The 20,590-nt window shown below is 36.1% G+C and overlaps 1 protein-coding gene across 6 annotated transcripts in view; it reads left to right on the top strand.

The window, feature by feature from the left end:
* The window catches only part of LOC140158845 (SHC-transforming protein 1-like), a 77,087-nt gene that overhangs the window by 48,484 nt on the left and 8,013 nt on the right, over window positions 1-20,590 (top strand). For 3 of the 6 annotated variants that reach the window (XM_072182097.1, XM_072182093.1, XM_072182095.1), the window contains exons 6-14: window positions 4,181-4,234; window positions 5,048-5,099; window positions 5,925-6,051; window positions 7,159-7,215; window positions 13,322-13,487; window positions 14,333-14,549; window positions 15,896-16,192; window positions 18,859-19,098; window positions 20,067-20,368. In XM_072182097.1, coding sequence (XP_072038198.1) covers window positions 4,181-4,234; window positions 5,048-5,099; window positions 5,925-6,051; window positions 7,159-7,215; window positions 13,322-13,487; window positions 14,333-14,549; window positions 15,896-16,192; window positions 18,859-19,098; window positions 20,067-20,368 — 1,512 coding nt within the window. Of the gene's footprint in view, window positions 1-4,180; window positions 4,235-5,047; window positions 5,100-5,924; window positions 6,052-7,158; window positions 7,216-8,062; window positions 8,099-13,321; window positions 13,488-14,332; window positions 14,550-15,895; window positions 16,193-18,858; window positions 19,099-20,066; window positions 20,369-20,590 lie in introns of all 6 variants that reach the window. The other 3 variants (XM_072182094.1, XM_072182096.1, XM_072182098.1) reach the window with 3 other exon arrangements.

Below are 20,590 nucleotides of genomic sequence, written 5' to 3'. Positions count from 1 at the left end.
GCTTTGTGCCGTGAGAAAAAAAAAAAGAAAACAACAATTAAATACACTTAAAGAAAAAATCGACCACCACGGGGACTCGAACCATTCACATCAATCAATAGTCAAAAGATTATGAGTCGAAGGTCTAAGCCGTTGCGCCACGCTGTCATTTCGCAAAGCGAAGTAACCAGTTTTGGTCTTTTGTAGTAGTCAAGTATCGGGAAAGTGTAAACCTGTATAGTGGAAATGGCAAAGTGCATCAGTTTACCATAATGACAAAATGGTCCAAAATCGACATTTTATGGTTTTTAGGCCGCATCTCATGAAGCGTGACGTTCGTTTACCTTGGCTATACCAATTGAGAATGTTTGAATACAAAAGGAATGACAGATTGATCGCATTTATGACATTTGTTAACAGTTTGCCATTTTGAATTGAAATAAATATCTATACGTATATATTAATATCAATGCAGGGCAAACTGCTCAGTATGCACGTTATTCAATGTAGCAGTTTACCATTACAGATTACCATTATGGGTTTACACTTTACACCCTTTGACTATTCGTGTTTTAATTGTGTGAATCATTGCTAAATTATGCATTCATTATTTTCTATGCTTCTTTTTTTCTTTCTTTGTATTAAAAATAACTAAAGAAAAAAAGAAAGAAAGAAAGAAAGAAAGAAAGAAAGAAAAAAGGAAAAAAAGAAAAAAGAAAGAAAGAAGGAAAGAAAAATGAATGAATGAATGAATGAATGAATGAACGAACGAAAGACATTTGAAATAAATAAAAACATGAACGTGGAAAAGGGTTGAAGTGACCGCTTATAGGTTCAAATTGCAAGCAGCTTACGTGGCCAAGTGGTTAAGGCATAGGTCTTGTAAACATGAGGTCCTGGGTTCGATTCCCATGCGGTATTACTTTTTTCTGTTTCATTTATTATTTGCGACGGTGAACCCGGTGAAAATATTTGTTTATCATAAATACATGAAGTATACATTTTTGATTTATTTTTTCTGTCTTTCTTTCTTCCTTTCTTTCTCTATGTTTGATTAATTAATTAAATTCTTTCTTTCTTTCTTCAAAAGCCCCCAAATGAAATACTTTCCGATTTAAATGTGATCTTATAATAGTCCTAAAAACCTCCTCCACCCTACCCCACATACATCCCACGCCCAACACCTCGCATGCACACACCCGCACATTATACACACACCCCATGTATACACAAAAATATGAAGCACAAATCTGCTGAAGATAGTTGTTACATCATGTCAAAAACAAGTTAATGCTATCTACTGAAGATAGTCGTAGTTTATTATTTACTTCCTTACAATCTTAACGTAGGCCTACATGCGGTTTTAGTTTTTAATTAAAACTCATTTTTCTGTTTTCTAACGCTCGTTCACCTATCTGACAGGTGCTATGAAGGTGAACTTTAAATATTAATTTTAAAATAAATTAAACAACTCGGAATCATGCAGCTTAGAGCCGTGATAATGATTTCTCGGTTTTGAGATATAGCATAAAAATTTCATTAAATGCGTGTATGCTAGGGTATGGGGTGTTTCAGTGTCCACTCCTGAACCAACCAATTTCTTTATCAACAATTGTATTATGATTCCTAAGTACATGGTCTGCTTCCAAATCCTGTGCAATATGAAGCTCATACAACATTCTGTTTTTGAGTTATGGGACAAAGACGACATTTTAGAGCATTTTAGAGCTATAATTGCGAAATGTGTGTATTTTAGCATAGGGGGTGATTAAAGTGACCACTTTCTAAATAAACCAATCTCTTTATCAACAATTTTGTTATGATTTTAAAGCATATAATCCACTCTCAAATCGTGTTTAATGTAAAGCTCATACGACATTCCGTTTTTAAGTTATGAGACAAAAACGAAATTTAGATGAAATATTTTGCATTCGGCAGAGACAATCTCTGAAAAAAGTCCTTGGGCGCTTGGTACACTCTGTCGAAATCCCGTGCAGAATTTTATATGATCATGGAAATGACGTATATTTTGCCTGGAAACAAGCATGACATCTACAGCAATGATTTACCTTCCCTCTCCCCATCAATCAATGTTGGAACACATTGGGAAACCGCTGAAGACATCAGCATTTCGCAACACGGCGCGGGGGGAGGGGTGAGAGTTTTCCGTTATTTACACGCAAGCGTTCCAAGACATATTTCGTTGATTGTAGTTCTAGTTACTCGGGGGCGGAACGCCAACGAGGCGCTATAGGACTGATGGATTTTGTAATGTCAGAGAGGGGTTGTCATGGTCCAATACAGGCACTGAACAAGTGCTAATGAAACCTATGATGAGACCTCAACACATTTAAGCAAATAAAAAAAGTTCGAAGCATTAAAGCCTCTGACATAATTTAACATCAAGCATCACATTTTTGATACCATTCTTGAATTGTGAGATTCTCTAATAATATACAATGTTTTTTAAACTCTTGAATGATGCTCATAGATATTCATTAATTGAGGCAGACCAGACAGATACATCCAGCTGAAGCACTATAAATGTAACCATTTCTCAGAATTTATGAATAATTATCTAGGGAATGCAGCTCAATAAATAAAGTGATAGTCCTGCCATATTAAAATGGAATGAGACAACAGCTGTTGAAAATACACTCTTGGTGTGAATTTTGAGATTATATTGTATATGATTTATTTAGCCAAAGAGACTAACAATAGCCAATTGTTAATTACATAGGTCTATTCGCTGATCACACGGTCATCTCAAAACGAGTTTCTGTCAAACGCATGCTTTATTTATAGCGTACGCTTTGCAAAAGCCTTCTGGCGTGTTGCTAGAATAGCGCGAGAAACAAAAATGCACTTTTTGCGCCCCACTTTTCCTCCCCCACACACATTTCATTAAATTTATTATCTTCATATCACCCTGAAAAATGCAAGTGTTCAAATCCAACAATTTACTGTGTATTTTGTTAATAGAGTAAGAAGGAAGTTTTAAAAATATAAAGAAATTTAAATGAATTTGAAATAAATTTTGTTCAACTTGACGCCCTTTACATGAATGCACGTTGTCATCATCAGTTTGATAAATGAGGAGCCAGTGATGAGTAATGTAAACTGTCAACACTCTTTATATAATACCAAGTGAGTTATTGTAAACAAGTCTGTCACTGCAAAGCAGGAGCTTCCAATGATATTGGCTGTTTGGTATTTGGAACATACATTAGTACATGATGTGGAAGTGATGTTTTGTTATAGTTTGTTTGTTATATAGTTTGTTTTATTTTAATTTTGAAATTGGACTATAATTATTGCTTCTAAATTTGGTCTAGTTATCTATTTGCAACAAACAAACAAATTAACTCATAACAAACTTTTAAAAATTAAAAGAAGACTTACAGGGCATTGTGAGATTTCACTAAAAAAACATTCCCTCAGTTTTTAACATTTTTGCAATGTTTGTCCTTAATGCTGTTCAGTGATCAGCATCTGTAATAGTTAAGCTTAAATCTGCGTCTTTCATGTAAAATTCTATGATTTTGTAAATAATGTCTGGATCCAGACCTTTAATTCCCCCACACAATTCAATAGGAGATAGGCGTAATAATGCAGAGCTCACAATATGTCTCTTTATGTTCAATATATAGATTTTGTCTGCTAAATTACTGCTCGGTCTGAGTATTCAATCTAGCAAAATAAAGCGCAATTTTCTGAGTTGATTTAACTGAGAAATCTCTCTGAGCCCCTAGTGTGAGAAAAAGCACTAATTTTAAGTCTTGTCTAGAAGTCTGCAGTTGTGTCACATTACATTTAAAAGGAATCCATGTTTTGTACATTTCAACAGAATCCTATTATTGTATGCAGCATACATACATACATCAAATTTGGAGTGACAAAACATGCCACAATATACCACCATTTTAGTATTATTGTATACTAATCCTCCCAAGCCATTGCCTGATGTATATTGAGGAGTTACCCAAGAAGCCCCTATCTGCAATAGCTGCCCTATAGACATTTGGCAATTTCTACATTCTATATTGTACACAGCTAACACATGGCAGCTATTGCAGATAGTCTTTCTTTGGTAAACCCCTCAAAGTGTAGTCTGCTATTTTTTCATATTACAGTGAAATGAATCCCCATTTCAATTTATATAAAGCTTTTTTCTTTCTTTCTTGTTTTTTGCTTCCTTTAGATGATTGCCAGCCATCAAATGCAAGGTATTTCATTCGCCTCAGGAGGTGATCAGGTAATTATTGCTTGTTTTTCTTTTCCATTTCACTTTTTTTTTCATTTATTTTGAGTTTATTGCTATATAATCTTTTGATGTAAATTTATTTCACATTGTTGTAATTTATTGTGTGTTATTTAGTGTTTAGCAAGCTGTGAGCAATTTAAATTGTATCTCACATTTAATTTCATTCTATTGATTTCAGTATCAAATTACTGCCAGCAGGAAATTAACTTTTAAAAAAAATATTAAATTTAATACAAAGGGCAAATCTAATAAACAAATATGAACAAATATTTCCTTTCCGGTCTACTTTTTATGTCTTGTTACTTGAGAAGTAGGGGAGTAGGTTTGTTGTCTGGAATAGCCATACTGATGGCAGGAAAGGATATGTGGCAATTTGGCTTCACAGGCTAATTTGTCAAACCATAGTGTATCTTGGATATAAAAAAGACAAATTTGACACCAATTTATGCCATGAATTGAAATTTCTATACAGATAAGCTTGTGATGTAGGGAAAGAGATACAAATTGCAGATAGGATAGAAAAAAATCATAAATATCTTAAATAGTTTCAACAGCTTGCGTTTGGATATCAGTACATGATCACCCATTTTGGCTTGCAAATAATAAGAGCATGTCTGATTCACTTGAGACTTTTATCTTATCATTAGTAAAAAAATATTCAAATCATGGAGGAACTTTTCATCAGGGACAGTTTATAGTTCTACTATCATGATTATTGGTTTTGGTTTCAAAGAAAAAGGAAATTTTGGATGGCATTTATGTGTAATCAGTGGAAATAACATATATATCTATTTCTGCTTGCAGGAAACGCCAGAGTATGTCGCATATGTTGCCAAGGATCCTGTCAACGGACGAGGTATAGTTGTATAGTAGATATAAATATTAGTGTACTTTTATTGACGTAAAGGGGAAAGATTCAATTTTCTGGGGTGATGATTGAGAAGGGGCACTTTTTTGTAAGTTGTGAAAATGATGAGTGCAAGAGACTTAATCATTATTTATTAGAATCAAATAAATAGTACAGCTGCTAAGCTGAAGCATTGTGCACTTTGTGATAAAAGCAGTAGAGTTTCCACGCATAAAGTTCAAGGTCCAAAGTTTATTTTAAGATGGGGAGGCATTTTGGATTTGACCCCTGGTAATTTCTTGAGGTCACAAAAGGTCATATAGGGGTACAAATTAAAAATGCTCCAATCGTATTAAAAGACAGGCCTATACCAAATTACTCTGATCACAAGGATTAAAGAAATGTATAGTTTGTGTATAGCTTGTGCTATCTGCAACCTATCCTTTATGGGGTGGTTCTACAAAAACTAACATTTTGGGTAAAAATTTCAGCTTCCTCCGATTTTAGGCAGAAATTGTGGTAAATTATTTGTTTTGCTGATAGGAGTCAGAAAAGGAATAGTTTTACCTATCTATTGAATAAGCTTATCTAGATAAAGGTAAAAGAGTCAAATGCCATTGGCTGGCCAATTAATGGCCACTGTTGATCCGTGACTTCCATTGCACATGACAAGTAAAATAAACAGTTAAAGGAAGGCATGTTTAATACCTTTTCTTGAATCTTTTGTCAAGACTACACAGATGTAATAACTTGGGGCCCAGTTATTGTACCACAAACAGTTTGGCTTATTTTAAGCCCTGCTAACACTGTTCCCTGTACTTTTCAATTTTGCAGCATGTCATGTTTTAGAGTGCCTTGGAGGATTAGCACAAGATGTTATCACCACTGTTGGCCAGGCGTTTGAAATCAGATTTAAGGATTATTTGCGTAATCCACCACAAGCAGTCAGTACTCCAGACAGGTGAGTGCCCGTTGTTGTGACCTTTGACCCTTAACCTATTTGACCTGTTTATGGTCATAAGCAATATTGTGATGGCTGGTCAAAGGGGTACATTTCTGATGGGCTATTCCAGTTGAAATCCGTACACTCCATATGGAAGATATGACCTTAATCTCCCACACAGGGGCATAGATTTCAAATGGAGTAGCCCTTGACCCCATTTGAAATTCATACTCCCTGTGTGGCAGATTAAGGTCATGTCTTTCATAGGGGTGTATGGATTTCAACAAGTACATGTATAACCCAATAATGGTGTGTCATTGGCTTTGTTCAAATCTTCATCATTGCATAACAATTGCTTTTTGTAAAAAGATTTTGTAACTCCTATTGTTAGGTTTCCAGAGTGGCTATAGTGTGTCTTGTCTCATGTAGAATTTTGCAATGGCAGATTGGAATCAGTGAGTTTATTTCATTGCATCCCCAGCCTACAGACAAATCACCCATCGTCACATGTGTTTATGTCGTAGATTAAGTTTGCAGGCACGATTCAAATCTTTGACTGCAAAATCTAATATGGGGTTACTCTCAACTTGAGATGAGACAGACTGTAATAGACATGGGTATTTGAAGTGCTTGGATGTGTGAAACGTCTCATTCTTAAAAAAATATATTATGCCTAGGCCCTAGGCTTAAGATATTTTGGAATTGTTAAATCCTGAATTTGATGGAAAGCTCTCTATTGTGAACCCAGTTTACTTAATAGGCCTTTTGTGGAAAATTGATACATTGCAAAATGCTAAGTTATGTAATGAGGTTTAATCTGAGCCATTGTCTTGAAAAAATTTATTTACGCTGTTGCCAGCCATTGTAATGTACTGTAAAATTTATCAATTCATTAAGTCGCATGGATTCTTTCACTTGTAAAAGATCCAACTAGGGAAAAATGATGAATGAATTAACTGTTTGTAAAAGTCTTAAGTATATGAGTTTTTGTTTAGCATCAAAGCCTTTTTTTATTTCCAAATTGAACATGTTGATTATATAAATAATGGCTGTTTTAAGATTCGTACAAGTAACAAGTATGTGTACCAAACAGTGATGGACTGCCTTTGTTTATTTTAATATCAGTTTCGATAGAAGAACGTTATTATCAACACAACAGTTTCCACACCATTGTAAGCCTAGGTATGTGGTAGCTATGGCAACCCGATCACTAAATTACCCACAATGCTATTCTGCTTTCCAACCCAGTTCATTTTTCGTTGTATCAGGCTTTCATATAAAGCATACCTGGCAAATATCTCTGCTATTTTATGCTTCTTTTTTTATCTATCCTAAATCAGTTCTAAGATTTGTGTATACTCTGATTTTAAACCCTCACCCGGGATCCCCACATACTTCTTCAAAAAATATGGCACGTCATTGCAATAACATGAGAATTGCAACTATAATTTGAAAATTTACATTGATGTATATACTTATTTTTGATGTATTCCAGTCTGCATGTTGCATTTTATATTGTAGTGCATTTTGCTTCCCCAATGTGATGATGGTAGTGCTTTTATGCATATGTGACCTCCACATAACAACATATATCATTGTATAGCATGTTCTTTACATGGAGTAAACAAATAATGTAAAATAAAAAATTTGTTTAAACAAACTGAAAATGTGAAAAGGTGAGTTTTGTATTCTGTTTGGGAAATAAGCGCAATAAACTGTTATGATCCAAAAAGGTCTCATTTCCAATGGCATGGTTCATTAATCCTCATTTAATAATTATAGCTCCAAACCTCAACTTGTGGGGGATGAGTTTTTGTACCCAACTCATTCTTGTGAGTGTATAAACATATAGGGGTTAAAGAACTTTGTAATTACAGATGAGCATGTTGAGATCCTAACATTTGTGATTTTTTTCAGTCATAGTCTGTCAAACATAAAAATACAAAATGTCAATTTTGTATAAAACAGGATAGTGATACCTGCATTACAGCAAATTTTTGTTATGATTTATGTGGAAATATTTTTTCAGATTCCAATGGTCAAATCACAATCAAATGGGTTCAGTGTGAGTAAATGATTGTAGATGTACATATAGTTTCCAATTTATGGAAGAGGAATATTAATTATGCCATCAAATAACAAATATCAAATAGACATTAAGTCAGGGGTGGATCCGGGGGAGGGGAGGGGGGCTTCTAAAAATAACCCCTAATTTTTGTATGTGTGGGGCTACCTTAATTACGAACTGCATAATTGTAGTTGGACAATTTCATGACTAATAAGAGAGGGGATGGCTAATAGATGTGTATTGCTGTAAAATTTGGCTGAGGAAAACAAGCCAGAAAAAAATGGTGTACCCCCTTTCAAAACCTGGATCCGCTCCTGTATAAAGTAGAATAGCTATTATTATGCTTTGTTTTATTCTTTCTTTGAGCCAGTGATGATAAAATTTCAGTGCAGCTGGGGAGATAAATGTTTTGCAGGTCATGATCTATGCCCATTAAAACCAGAGTGTGCAATGTACTTAATACCTGCAGTATATTGAGGGATTAGCACAAGCAGGCACTAGATCTGCAATAGCAAGGGCTGCCTTGCACTAACCATGGAAATAGTAGGCCTTCTTATCTACTATTTCCATGCACTAACCACTCAATATGAACTATGTACTGGAATCCTGACTCAAAGAAGGACAGAATATATTTGAGCATTCTTGCTGTGTTGTAAAACAGAATATTGTACATAATAACATCATATCTGTAATAGTTAATACAACAAACTTTCATCTGCTTTCTTCCAGAACATTTCATGTACATAGCTGCCAACTGTTGTGTGTAGGGATGGGGATTACAGTTGTACTTGTAGTTGGGAATGAGATGGGGGGGGAAATTAAATTCTATACATAATTAGTCCAATCCTTAGATGTAATTTAGTTCTGATATTTTTAAACAGTAAAAAGTAATAAACATGTAAAGCATGTGTTGCTTTGGTTTTAAGGCAAGCTACACTTGGCATATTGAATGATATGTGACACGATCTGGTCCATGGGGGCCAAATGAGGAATTTTGAAAATTGAGTTACTGTAATTATTACATTATACATACAATAGGCTATCATTTACTGAAAACACCAAAGGTCTAGCATACTTGGTTCTAAAGTTATGAAGTTTTATGATGCCCATTTTCTTATGTATTTCATTGTTTTTTACTCCATATTATTACCTTTATCTCAGTTTCAAATTTGCCGCCTTTGGTCCCCATGGACCAGATCGTGTCACATATATGATATCAGTAGTACATTAGGATCTATGGTCATCTCACTGTTATGTAAATAATGTTCTTATGTCAGGGGTTTCCAACTATTTTTTTAGAAGGTGACCTCATCTGAAAGTTGCACTTGTTGTAACCTCTTTTTATGCCTCCACCGAGGTATTATATTTCCTGGTTGTCCGTCCGTCTGTCCGTCCGTCCGAGCTTGGGTGCAATATCTCGGAACTGATAAGATGTACAGTGATGCAATTTGGTGGAGGGATGGTCATTGGCGGTCTTCAAATTCCAGTAGGTTTGGTTAGTGGTTCAAGGTCACCCAAGGTCATCTAGGGGTCATCTGAGGTCAAATTGGCAAAAAACGTTGTATGGGCATGAAACTTGGTGGGTACTGTAAACATTTAGAACCAAATTTTTTGAGGGTCATTTTGGGGTCATCCGGGGTCACCCAGGGGTCATCTGAGGTCAAATAACTTAAAACTGTCATATGGGCATGAACCTTGGTGGGTACTGTAAACATTTAGAACCAAATTTTTGAGGGTCATTTTGGGGTCATCCGGGGTCACCCAGGGGTCATCTGAGGTCAAATAGCTTAAAACTGTCGTATGGGCATGAAACTTGGTGGGTACTGTAAACATTTAGAGTCAAATTTTTGGACGGTCTTTTGGGGGTCATCCGGGGTCACCCAGGGGTCATCGGAGGTCAAATAACTTAAAACTGTCATATGGGCATGAAACTTGGTGGGTACAATCAACATTTAGAGTCAAATCTTTGGATGGTCTTTTCGGGGTCATCAGGGGTCACCCAGGGGTCATCTGAGGTCAAATAACTTAAAACTGTCATATGGGCATGAGACAAAATGGGTCAAGGATCTTTCATTTGTTACACTTTTTCTAAAAACCTACACTGTCATCTAGAGATGGCCAGTTCCTAGTGAAATTGCACCAGTTAAAATGATACGCGTCAAGGTGGAGGCATTGCGGCCGACGCTTTGCGTCGAGAACCGCGCAAGTCGAGAACCGCTCTAGTTAATAATGTGTCACATGTTTTCCACTTACTCTTGGGTAGTGTGATACTGATGTTGAGCTTGTGACCCAGGGTTTGTGGCTTGTACTAGCTTGGAGACCCCTTTCTTGTGTCATCACAGATAACATGACATGTACCTGACTACCTGTACCAATCACTTGTTTGTAGTATTGCTGTGAATTATGTGTCATATTTCAGAACATATCCATGTATCAATGCTTGCTTGGTCCTGTCTACAGAAGCACTGTCATGTGTAACCTGCTGCGGTAGAATCAGAATAGTACACAATCATGGTTTTGGGTTTTTTTAATTCTCAGATACTTTGCATCCAAATATTTTTGCAAGAAATATCTTTGCAAAACACCTTCAAAATATTTGTGCAAAAATGTCCAGGCTTAAATCCATCACTGTTGCATTTTACAAAAATATATATTGTAGTGAACAAAACTTGGTCCAGATTATGATATTGCAAAGGATGGCATTATAAAGATATTAGATCCATAGAGAACAGACTCATAAAGCTATGGTCAATCTACCATCTTGTTTTGTTTTGTTTTGTCTTGAGTGTTACAAAGATTTGCATATTATGTAGCACTTAGCATGCATTATCAGCGCAACATTGCCATACAACTGAAATGACAGTTAGTTAATGCTTGCATGCTGGCCATAGCCTTCAACATAAAAAGTCCCAAGTTTTTAAGATATTCTCTAAATATCAAGAGCTATCTTAAGAACCACTGAACCAATACTAGTCTTGTACTCATTTTAATGCATTTTCATCATGATTCCAAATATGGTCATGCAAATGAAAATTCTGAAATTTTTGAATTTTTAAAGAAAATTTGAAATTTGTCATCTGCATTGGATAGGGTTCAATTTCACAAAATATGATCAAGGTTATAGTGAAAGGGACTGTATACACCTGGAACCTGGTTGAACAAGACTTCCTGTTTTTGCAGCTCCTCACAGGACCAAGCAGGCACATATGGAGTCATTTTCTGCATTAATTTCCTCTCTGTTCAATATCAAGCTAATTGCATCAACTTGTGCAGCTTAATGCAAGACTTCTACCAGCAAGCTTTTGCTTTGAGCCACATAAAAACCTGGTACTCTTGTAGAATATTTTTCAAACCACTTATATGAGTCCTACTTTTTCTGTCAAGTGACTTGAATTTCTTCTTCAACTCCCACTATTTTGGTGAAACTTCATGCATGCTTCTTGTAAAATATGGTTATGAATGTTACTCTCGCAGCAGCTCAAGTCATAAAATGTGTACCAAAAAAACAACACAATCTTTCAAGTTAATAGATTTGGTAAAAAATTCAGCTAGAATGCTATATCATTCATAACAATTTACAAAAATCATTTAAATTTTGAGGATATTTCAAGTACTATTCCAAAAAAACTTTTTAGATTCATAATTTGAAATTGAAATTATGAAGTAGGAAGAGCCCTTTCCCCTTTGGCTTGATGAGGAGGGGGCGAGATCAGAAGAGGAAATTAGCAAACGTTTCCAGATTAAGCTAAAGTTCCTATACTGAATTACCTTTTTTTATTGAATTGTTGTCATTTTTGTTGTTAAATTTAAAGCACTTTAAGAATTTGTAACATATCACTCGTACATAAATTCTACTCAGTTCATTGGTTGATTAACATTCAATAATGTTGCCATCAACCAGTGTGCCGTTAGATAGTTTTTACCATCCCAAGGACATAATACTGTGCAATACATGTAATGAATTAGTAAAATAGTGAACTTTTTCTTTTACCTCCAGTTAGGACTAAATGAATGATTAGGATTGAATTTTGTTTCATTTGGCAGATCTTGATAATATTTTTTTAATCCCCAAAAATTAGTGCTGTATTTTTCTGGAATGGGGAGTAGTATACATAGCGTGTATGTGCAAGGAAGAAACTTGTGTTTACGTTGCTTCTTGTACTTTCTGATTTAGTTTGTTGGTAAATTATTGGAAATATGTGTTGTGTTATGGCAAAACTTGATGTTGACAAATGAGTGTAAAATATTCTTGAAAAGTTAGAGAATTTATTAATGAGTGATATGAAACAAATATTTCTTATATATCTGTAATGGTAGAAATATAATCACTCGGTGAAAAATTGATGACTCCATTTCCCTTGCTACATTCTATCCTTCACCTGATGATTATATTTCAACATAATATTCATAGAGAGTTTTATATGTGTATAATATGTGACATGATCTGATCCATTCCAACCAAAGTTGGACATTTTGGAAATTATTACCATTTCTAACTTCCAGAGTACTTATGCTTGATGTTGAAATCTTCTTGTCCCTGGCATACTTAGTTGGAGAGTTATGGATTTTCTATATTTCCCACTCAATTGGGCAAAAAATTACTAGCATTCCAAGTACTTGTCAATGCAAAATTATGAAACATGATCTTTATCCATGGCGTTGCCTTTTTTTAAAGACAGTTCTTGTTTCTGATGTGTTTTGTTTTATTTTGCCTATAGACGAATCCAATTTCACGCATTCCTACACCTCAATGGCAGAAATAGCTGGGTCCCCGTCGGCTCCATCTCACCTAAAATGTGAAATGATGCCACTTTGGAGGGTATTTTAAACTGCATTCTATCACCCGTGTTACACGTAGACAAAAGAATGATGACAGTTTACAACACAAAAGAATCAAACATCTAATTTTAAGCGGCTTTAATCCACCCAATTGGGCAGTCACAACACCAGTTTGGTGCTGCGGGGACCCAATAATGGCTGACCAAATCCTGACCATGACTTGGCTTGCTGGATTCATCTATATCTTAATTTCATTATTGCTGACTGTGGTCTGATCTGATGATCATGTCACATATATTAGTTGCCATTATTATTCCCATTGACTGATTACATTTCAAGTAGATTGACTTTAAAGATGTAAATTATTGAAGCATTATCATCATATAACAGTTAACTTCCTCTATTATATAATACCAAATTCTTCTCTTTCCTTTTTTACAGATTGGCAGAACCAATATTTGGTGAGGAAGAGGAATCAGCATGGGGCGACGACCCTGATTACTATAACGATATTGCCAAGTTGGCTGCTAGTAGAAACCAAGGAGAACCACTACCGCCCCCTCCTCCTGGACCAGGACAGTACATGCCAACTAGTAATGCCATGCCAGTAAGTAAAATATTAAATCGGGCGAGTGGATTTCTAAGTGGACTTGCTCAACTGGGAAGTGGACATTTTAAAATATCTTTGAGGCCTGTCTGCAGGGTACCTTTGAGTAAGATCTGTCATAGCAAACTGAATTTGAAAGTAGATATAAAGACATTAACATATTACACTGATCATAAGGACCCTTCCAAAGGGTTTCCACGGTCCTTGAAAGTCCTTGAATTTGAAAACACCTTTTCAAAGCCTTGAAATTCCTGGTAATTTGCATAATTTGAAAGTCCTTAAAAATTGGAATTTTACCCAAAGTATAATTTTGACAAAATTTGGGAAGTGGAGAGGTGCCGCATGAAGAGTCCCATAACAAGATTTTTCTGTTGTGATAAGTCCTTGAAAATCATGCTTTTGGACCTTGAAAAGTCCTTGAATTTTAAATGCTTCAAGGTGCGGGAAACCCTGCTTCCAGTTGTAAATATGTATTCTTCTCTGAAACTGCCACTTCCAACTTTTTAAAGTGTAGTCAGTAGTTTTTACACATATTTACAAAATGACCTCAAATGACCCCTAGATGACCTTTGGCCTCAAACCTGTTGACATGCATGTCAATTTTTCCCAGTACCATTGACATCCAATAAAGCATGTAGGAGGAATCAATGAAGTGTTAACCTGTTTTTGCCAATGGTTAGCGTTTTTTGCACACACACACACCCGACATACATCGGGGCTCATGTCCCCCGCTCATTTCAAAGTCTCTTTTTCAAATTTCTTTGGCGGGGCAAAAAATTAGCAGATAGAGGACTTCTGGTAAACTGTTTTTAATATCTTGAAATTGAAACCCTGTTGCATTTCAGACTGAAAACACTGGCTACCAATCATTAAAAAGTAACCAAAGGCATCAGTACCCGCCCTCAGCACCACCAGCAGACAATACAGTACCCGCACCAATGGTATACGATAACAGAGCTAATGCAGTACCAGTCAACAACAACAGACAACCACCAGTAGGGAGGTTAATAGATCTAGATGACACACCGGCAGCACCGATGCTGGACAATCCTCTTAGTCACTGTAAGTATTGGACACACATGAAGCAGTATATGACTTTGTGGATAAGAGTATTTATGAAGTCCTAAACCAGTGTTCTTTAATACAAATCTAGATTTTATGTTACGTACCTCAGTGACAGTTTTGTGCTAACTCTTGGCACTTTTTCAAACTGAGTTACTAATTCCTGTACATTGATGGCTTCTTCCAGTTGTAGCTGATGTTGATGGTGCTGTTTTATTGTTAAATCTTTGTCATATATATCTGGAAGAAAGTAGTGCCCTTCATCTCTGTTCAGTGTATTGCCTACCCCCTCTTTCTTATCCAGATGGCTTCTGTCTGTCTCCTCTTCCTGTTTTTGTGACTCCTTCCATCCAAAAATTACATTGTTTTGCTCTGCAACATGATCGGTTATGACTGGTTTGTTTTCCTCCACTAGAATGGCACAAATCAATAACAGATACGCAGGAATTTGTCATGCAATCTGAGAAAGTGCATTGAGGTACATAACGTGAAGTTTGGATTTGTATAAAAGAACTTTGGAATATATGTTTTATGGACAATCCTGATGAACTCCCTTGCGGAAAAGATTGTTTAATTTTTAACAAACCCTGGTTAAGTGGTTTAAATTAGGCAGGTCCGATACTTTTATACCCCACTGAATATTGGTTCTGACAATCTGAAGAGATTGTTTTCTGGATTCAGATTCCATCAAGATGAAAATTATATCTGCCATAATTTTCATAATCTTCTAATTTCACAAGCTTTTGTTTTCATTGTAAGAGTAATAACACTAAATATTTAGGCAGATTCATTATGCTTGATGCTATAATAACATATGGGAAAGCTAAGGTTTTTTTGTATGCATAACTTCACTTTGCAAATACACAAGAAAGCAAATTGGTGTTTTCTTATTTTTTTTCTTCAGCTTTATAGATCGTTTACCTAGCTTTCACTCTTTAGTTACTGTAATACTTAATCATATAAATGGAACCCTTCACAATTCATATCTGATTTGAGTAACTTTCTAATTTACTAATTTTTGACTCTGTAAAATCATATCTGATGATTTCTAACTGCCCTGCCCTGTTTCTTTATTACCATTTTTAAGCAGCATCTGCACATTAGTATCAAATTTTTACAAACCTTGCACAATTTGAAATAGTAAAATTACAAATTTGCACAGAATTCAAGTTCTGTAATATTTATATAGTAATGTAGCATGATGTTATATTATCAGTTTGTGTTTTGATGTTTTTATCCTCAACCTGTTCCCGCCAACTTTTGTGTTATACTTCTTAGTTCTATGTTGAAGTCACTCCTTGTATCAACTTGATCATGACACCGCATACATACTCTTCCCTTTCTAGTCAAGCGGAACCTCAGTCAGCAAAGTAGCAAGTCAGATTCGGACGAGGCACCTGCCCTTAAACCACGCAACTCCCAGAGAAAAATGGCCGGCAGTCAAGTCAAGAGGCGGACTCCCTCCCTATATGACAATCCACCTTGTAATGTATCCAACAAACGACCCAATGACATACACTTTTACCAAAATATGAACGGTCCTGATTGGAAGAGGCTTGTGGAGGCCGGTTATGACAATTTACGAATTCCGCCACGACGGAGCAGAAGTACTAAAAGTAGCTCCCCTTCATCTTCCAGCAAAGGTTTATTGGATTGATTTTTTATTACATTTCTGTCATGATGCACCCCATGCATGCAACAAATTTTGCTGATTTTAGTGCTTGTTACAGGGCCATCACCATTGAAAGCATGATGATGCATGCAGCTCATGATCTAATTGCATGTTGCCCCGGAACATGAATGAATAGTTATGTTTGCACCCTCGTTGTTCCTTTGAACCAGTTCCATAAAATGCTACTAAGTAAATTGCATGATGTGTGTTTTACTGTTTTCCTTGAATCACTGACAATTTAAAGAAAATAAATTACACAAAAATGGTAATCAAATCAAGTAACTATACGTTGCAACCAAATTACTCGGCAGGGCATTTATTTATGCAGTCAAAGAACCATATACCCAAGCTCAGTTTTAAACCAAAATTCTGACATGCACAATAGCAAATTCAGTTAACATTTGTGATCCATATATCCATTGTCTGATCCGTGATAATGTATCCACTGCAGACCTATGTTGCAACCATTTTACATATGTAGAGTTTACTAAACTAAATGACATTTATTGCAGATCTGTGTTGTGATAGCTACAACATCAAAGGAAATCAAGTTAAAGGTGGATAGTCTGATCAACAACTTCATCCCTACTTTTATTCATAAAAATAGAGATTTTGGTATCAGTGGAAACCTGGGGTTTACCTCACTTCCGTACCACAAACATTGTCTTGGTTCTTGAAGGTGATGATATTTTGTTGACCACGGATGGTGGTGGGCAACTTGTTCCGGAGGCGTGCCCTTAGTTGAAAAGGCACAAACTCCATCTTGGTTTTTTGGAATGAGGCACTTTGAATGCAGATTGAAGTGTATAGGAAGTTTTGTGAGTCCAAGTTGAAAATAAGAAGAGATGTAACCAGGTGAATAGTATGGAAGGCTTTGAATGTCTGGACAAGACTCTTAGATCTGATGGCTAGTGGCCGGCTTCAAGTTTAAGCCAGTAAGCTAGCCCTACCAATGTGGATACATTTTATTGTGTTATCTTTCTAGGTGATGTATGATGTTAAGTTGTAAGCACTGGTATATAGGACTAATTGGGCTTAAGCCTGGTGGCTTACGAAGCCTGACCACTAGCCATGCTTCAAGAAACCAACCATTAAAGACTCTTGAATTTAATATTACCTCTTTGGATGAACTAGATCTAGACATTTTTGCCCCCAAAACATATCAAATTATCTGCTATTTTGATGTTGTGCTTCCTTAACAATGACTGTACTTTCCTTGTGATAATTACTTACTATGTCTATATGTGTGGCATAAGGAATAAGCTGTTCACTTCTGCATCTGTACTAATCTGTTTTGCTTTAGTATCTTTTGCTTCACCATAACTAACTCATTGTGCTGTGTGTACTGTGTAAAAGATGAATTCAAAATGTAATATCAATTGGTTGCGCAGGTGTTTCAAAATTACATCAACCAAAGACAGGTGTTTTATAATCAGTTAAGATCATAGAGAAGTATTCCATATCTTTTACAATTGTTTTGAATTATATTTGTAAAGATGGGTGGGCCAATTGTAATATACAATGTTTTCTACCTCACATTGAGGCCCATCAATGAAACATTCCGATTCCAAGGTTTGAGTTAAATTAGACTAGCGATTTGGATGCTACAAGCAAAATTGTGTATCACAGTGGCCTGTAAAAAAAACAAGATTTCCAGAGGGGTTACCCTCAAACTGCCATGTTTGTATTTGTATTCCCTAAATTATACATATTCTAGTCCCAATAGTTCACTGGGATTATGAGAAAAATATGAGCTTTCACTTGATACCAAAATCCACATTTTGATGGGGGTAAAGTGGAAGGAGAGAGGGTAATGCTGTTAATTGGGTCACACACCTTTATAAGAGACAGGAGCCAATTGATGCATTTTGAGTACTCTTGTATTTCAGAAATTGTTACAGAAATGACTGTGTTCACCATTTTCATTGCATTTGTCACTCTGGACCAGTGTGAATCTTGTTTTAGCAAGATCAGAAGGATTTTAATTTAGAAATAAAACAAACAAAAAATTTAAAAAACCAACAAAAACACCAAGACAAAAGATTTTTGATTCATGAACCAACTATATCTGTGCTTCTCATAATAAATTTGTCTTTTGCTCACCTATATGAAACAAATATAGGTTGGCTTTCTTTTTGTTCGGTACAATATTTGTTGTTATCAACTTTTGCATAAAATGATGTCAAACATTTGATCTTTTTTTAAATATCATGTTTTGGAGATGAAATTTTGATGGAAACAAAAAGCTCCAAAAAATGGAAGTTTAACACCAACAAAAATTCTACATTACTTATGGATCAAAACGGTTCAAATGGTGAAGACATTTATGACACGATCTGATCCAAGCAGACCGCCAAGTCGGAAATGTTGAAAATTGAGTTATTGTGATTTCTAACTTGTACATAAGCTTACCTAAGTCCCTGGCATACTTGGTTGCAAAGTTGACCTTTTAAGGTCCGTTTGCTTATGTTTTTTACTGTTTTCTTGCTCCTTATTTGTGCCAATATCTCAATTTTATTAATGCCGACTCTGGTGTGATAGGATCAGATAGTTTCACATTTGTTATTTTGTATCACTATTATATCTAGCATACACTATTTGTTGACATTTTACCTACCATTTGTTTTCCTACTACAGTTGGTGGTTCACAAGTATACTCTGAACCCAAACTTCCCTCCTATGATGACAGTCAGTATGATGTCCCACCCACACACCGGCAACCCGTACCTGAACCAAGCCTGTACAATGTGCCTCCTACAGCCAATCAACCATTAAGTACAAGTCCACATGAAGCATCAGCGCCACCACAAGCTTCAGAGCGTGCAGGTCACACCCAAAATGGAGGCCAGCATAATCAAACAGATGCATTTGATATGGGTAAGTTTTAAGGTTTTGTGTGTGTGGGAGAGGGGTGTATGTTTGTTTCGGGTATATGTATGTGAAAATGTGTAAAAGATATTGGTCTGTTCATTTTTTGCACAGTAGGGATATGTGGGCATGGAAAAAACAGTGGCATGATCGACGGGAATTATATAAATAAACAACATTTTTCACCAGGTTCGCCGTCGCAAATAATAAAGGAGACAAGTCGAACCCAGGACCTCAGGTTTACGAGACCTGTGCCTTAACCGCTGGGCCACGGGAGCTTCATGATTAGGCTGGTTGAAATTTGAACCAATAAGCGGTCACTTAAACTTATCTCCTTGCAAATAGCCCATAGTAGCTAGGGCCGTAAATGCGAGAAATAAATTGCCATCCTCCATGTGAGGATATGTGGGGTTGATATCAGGTAGTTGTACTGTGATAGAAGGGATCTATATATGTTACATAAGATATAGTCTATATATCTACCTTGAGTCACTGGCACTAGCTTTGAAGTTCAGCGTGTGCGATCAAGGTGCTGCATATGTACACGCAAGAAACCACGATAAGCTAACGCAGTACACGCTGAACTTAGATATATATATAGACTATAGTTGGGGCATGGTGGATCAGTGGGCAAAAACTCATAATCGCAAAATGGTTCTAGGTTGTTGGTTCAATACCACAGTATTTACATGCTGTGCACTTAGGCAATGCTCTTCACCCTAGTACCTCACCCCACCCAGATGTATAAATGGGTGCTTCAATACGGGGAAGGTTACAGACTCACTGTGGAAGAGATGTAGGGATCGCCTAGCAGCAACATTTCATGGAGGAGTCTGGCCCAATTGCTTCGAAAGAGAGATGGCCACTCAGGCCTCCTTTACCTTTACCTATTTTAGAAGGGTTCTACAACTTTTATAGAGGGCCCTTAATTGTTGACATTAGTTACAATATCAATATTTTATATATTTTTTCATCAGAACCATTTAATCCAACAGCATCTGCACCACAGAGTAGAACACCTCCTGCAAGACCGGTACCACCAAGAAATCCTCCACCTGCTAAACCCCCACCCCAACAACCATCAACTCCTGAATCCAAAGAATTAACAGAAGAGGAGTGGTTCCATGGACCTATGTCAAGGAAAGAAGGGGAGGCACTCCTTGAAGAAGATGGGGACTTTTTGGTGAGGGAGAGTACAACATCAAAAGGACAGTATGTGTTAAGTGGTATGCAGAATGGCCAACCCAAACATCTTTTGTTGGTGGACCCTTCTGGAAAGGTAAGGATACTATAAATGATCAGTGTTATATCATTCTAATATGAATTTTAAATCTGTCTGGACTTACCATAAAATAGTAAGTCCAGATAAATGATTTAAAATTCATTTTATTTTGTTTATCTACCTGGATGATACTGATAGAGAACATTCACAAATACAATGTTATATCAGGTTTTGTGAAAAGGTGCCATTAGAAAAAAAACCCAGAAGAAAACCATTAAA

The sequence above is a fragment of the Amphiura filiformis genome, chromosome 8 (genome assembly GCF_039555335.1).
Source record: "Amphiura filiformis chromosome 8, Afil_fr2py, whole genome shotgun sequence".
Classification (NCBI taxonomy): Eukaryota; Metazoa; Echinodermata; class Ophiuroidea; order Amphilepidida; family Amphiuridae; genus Amphiura; species Amphiura filiformis.
The sequence above is the reverse complement of the archived record's forward strand: the minus strand, read 5'-3'. Positions and strand labels throughout refer to the sequence as shown.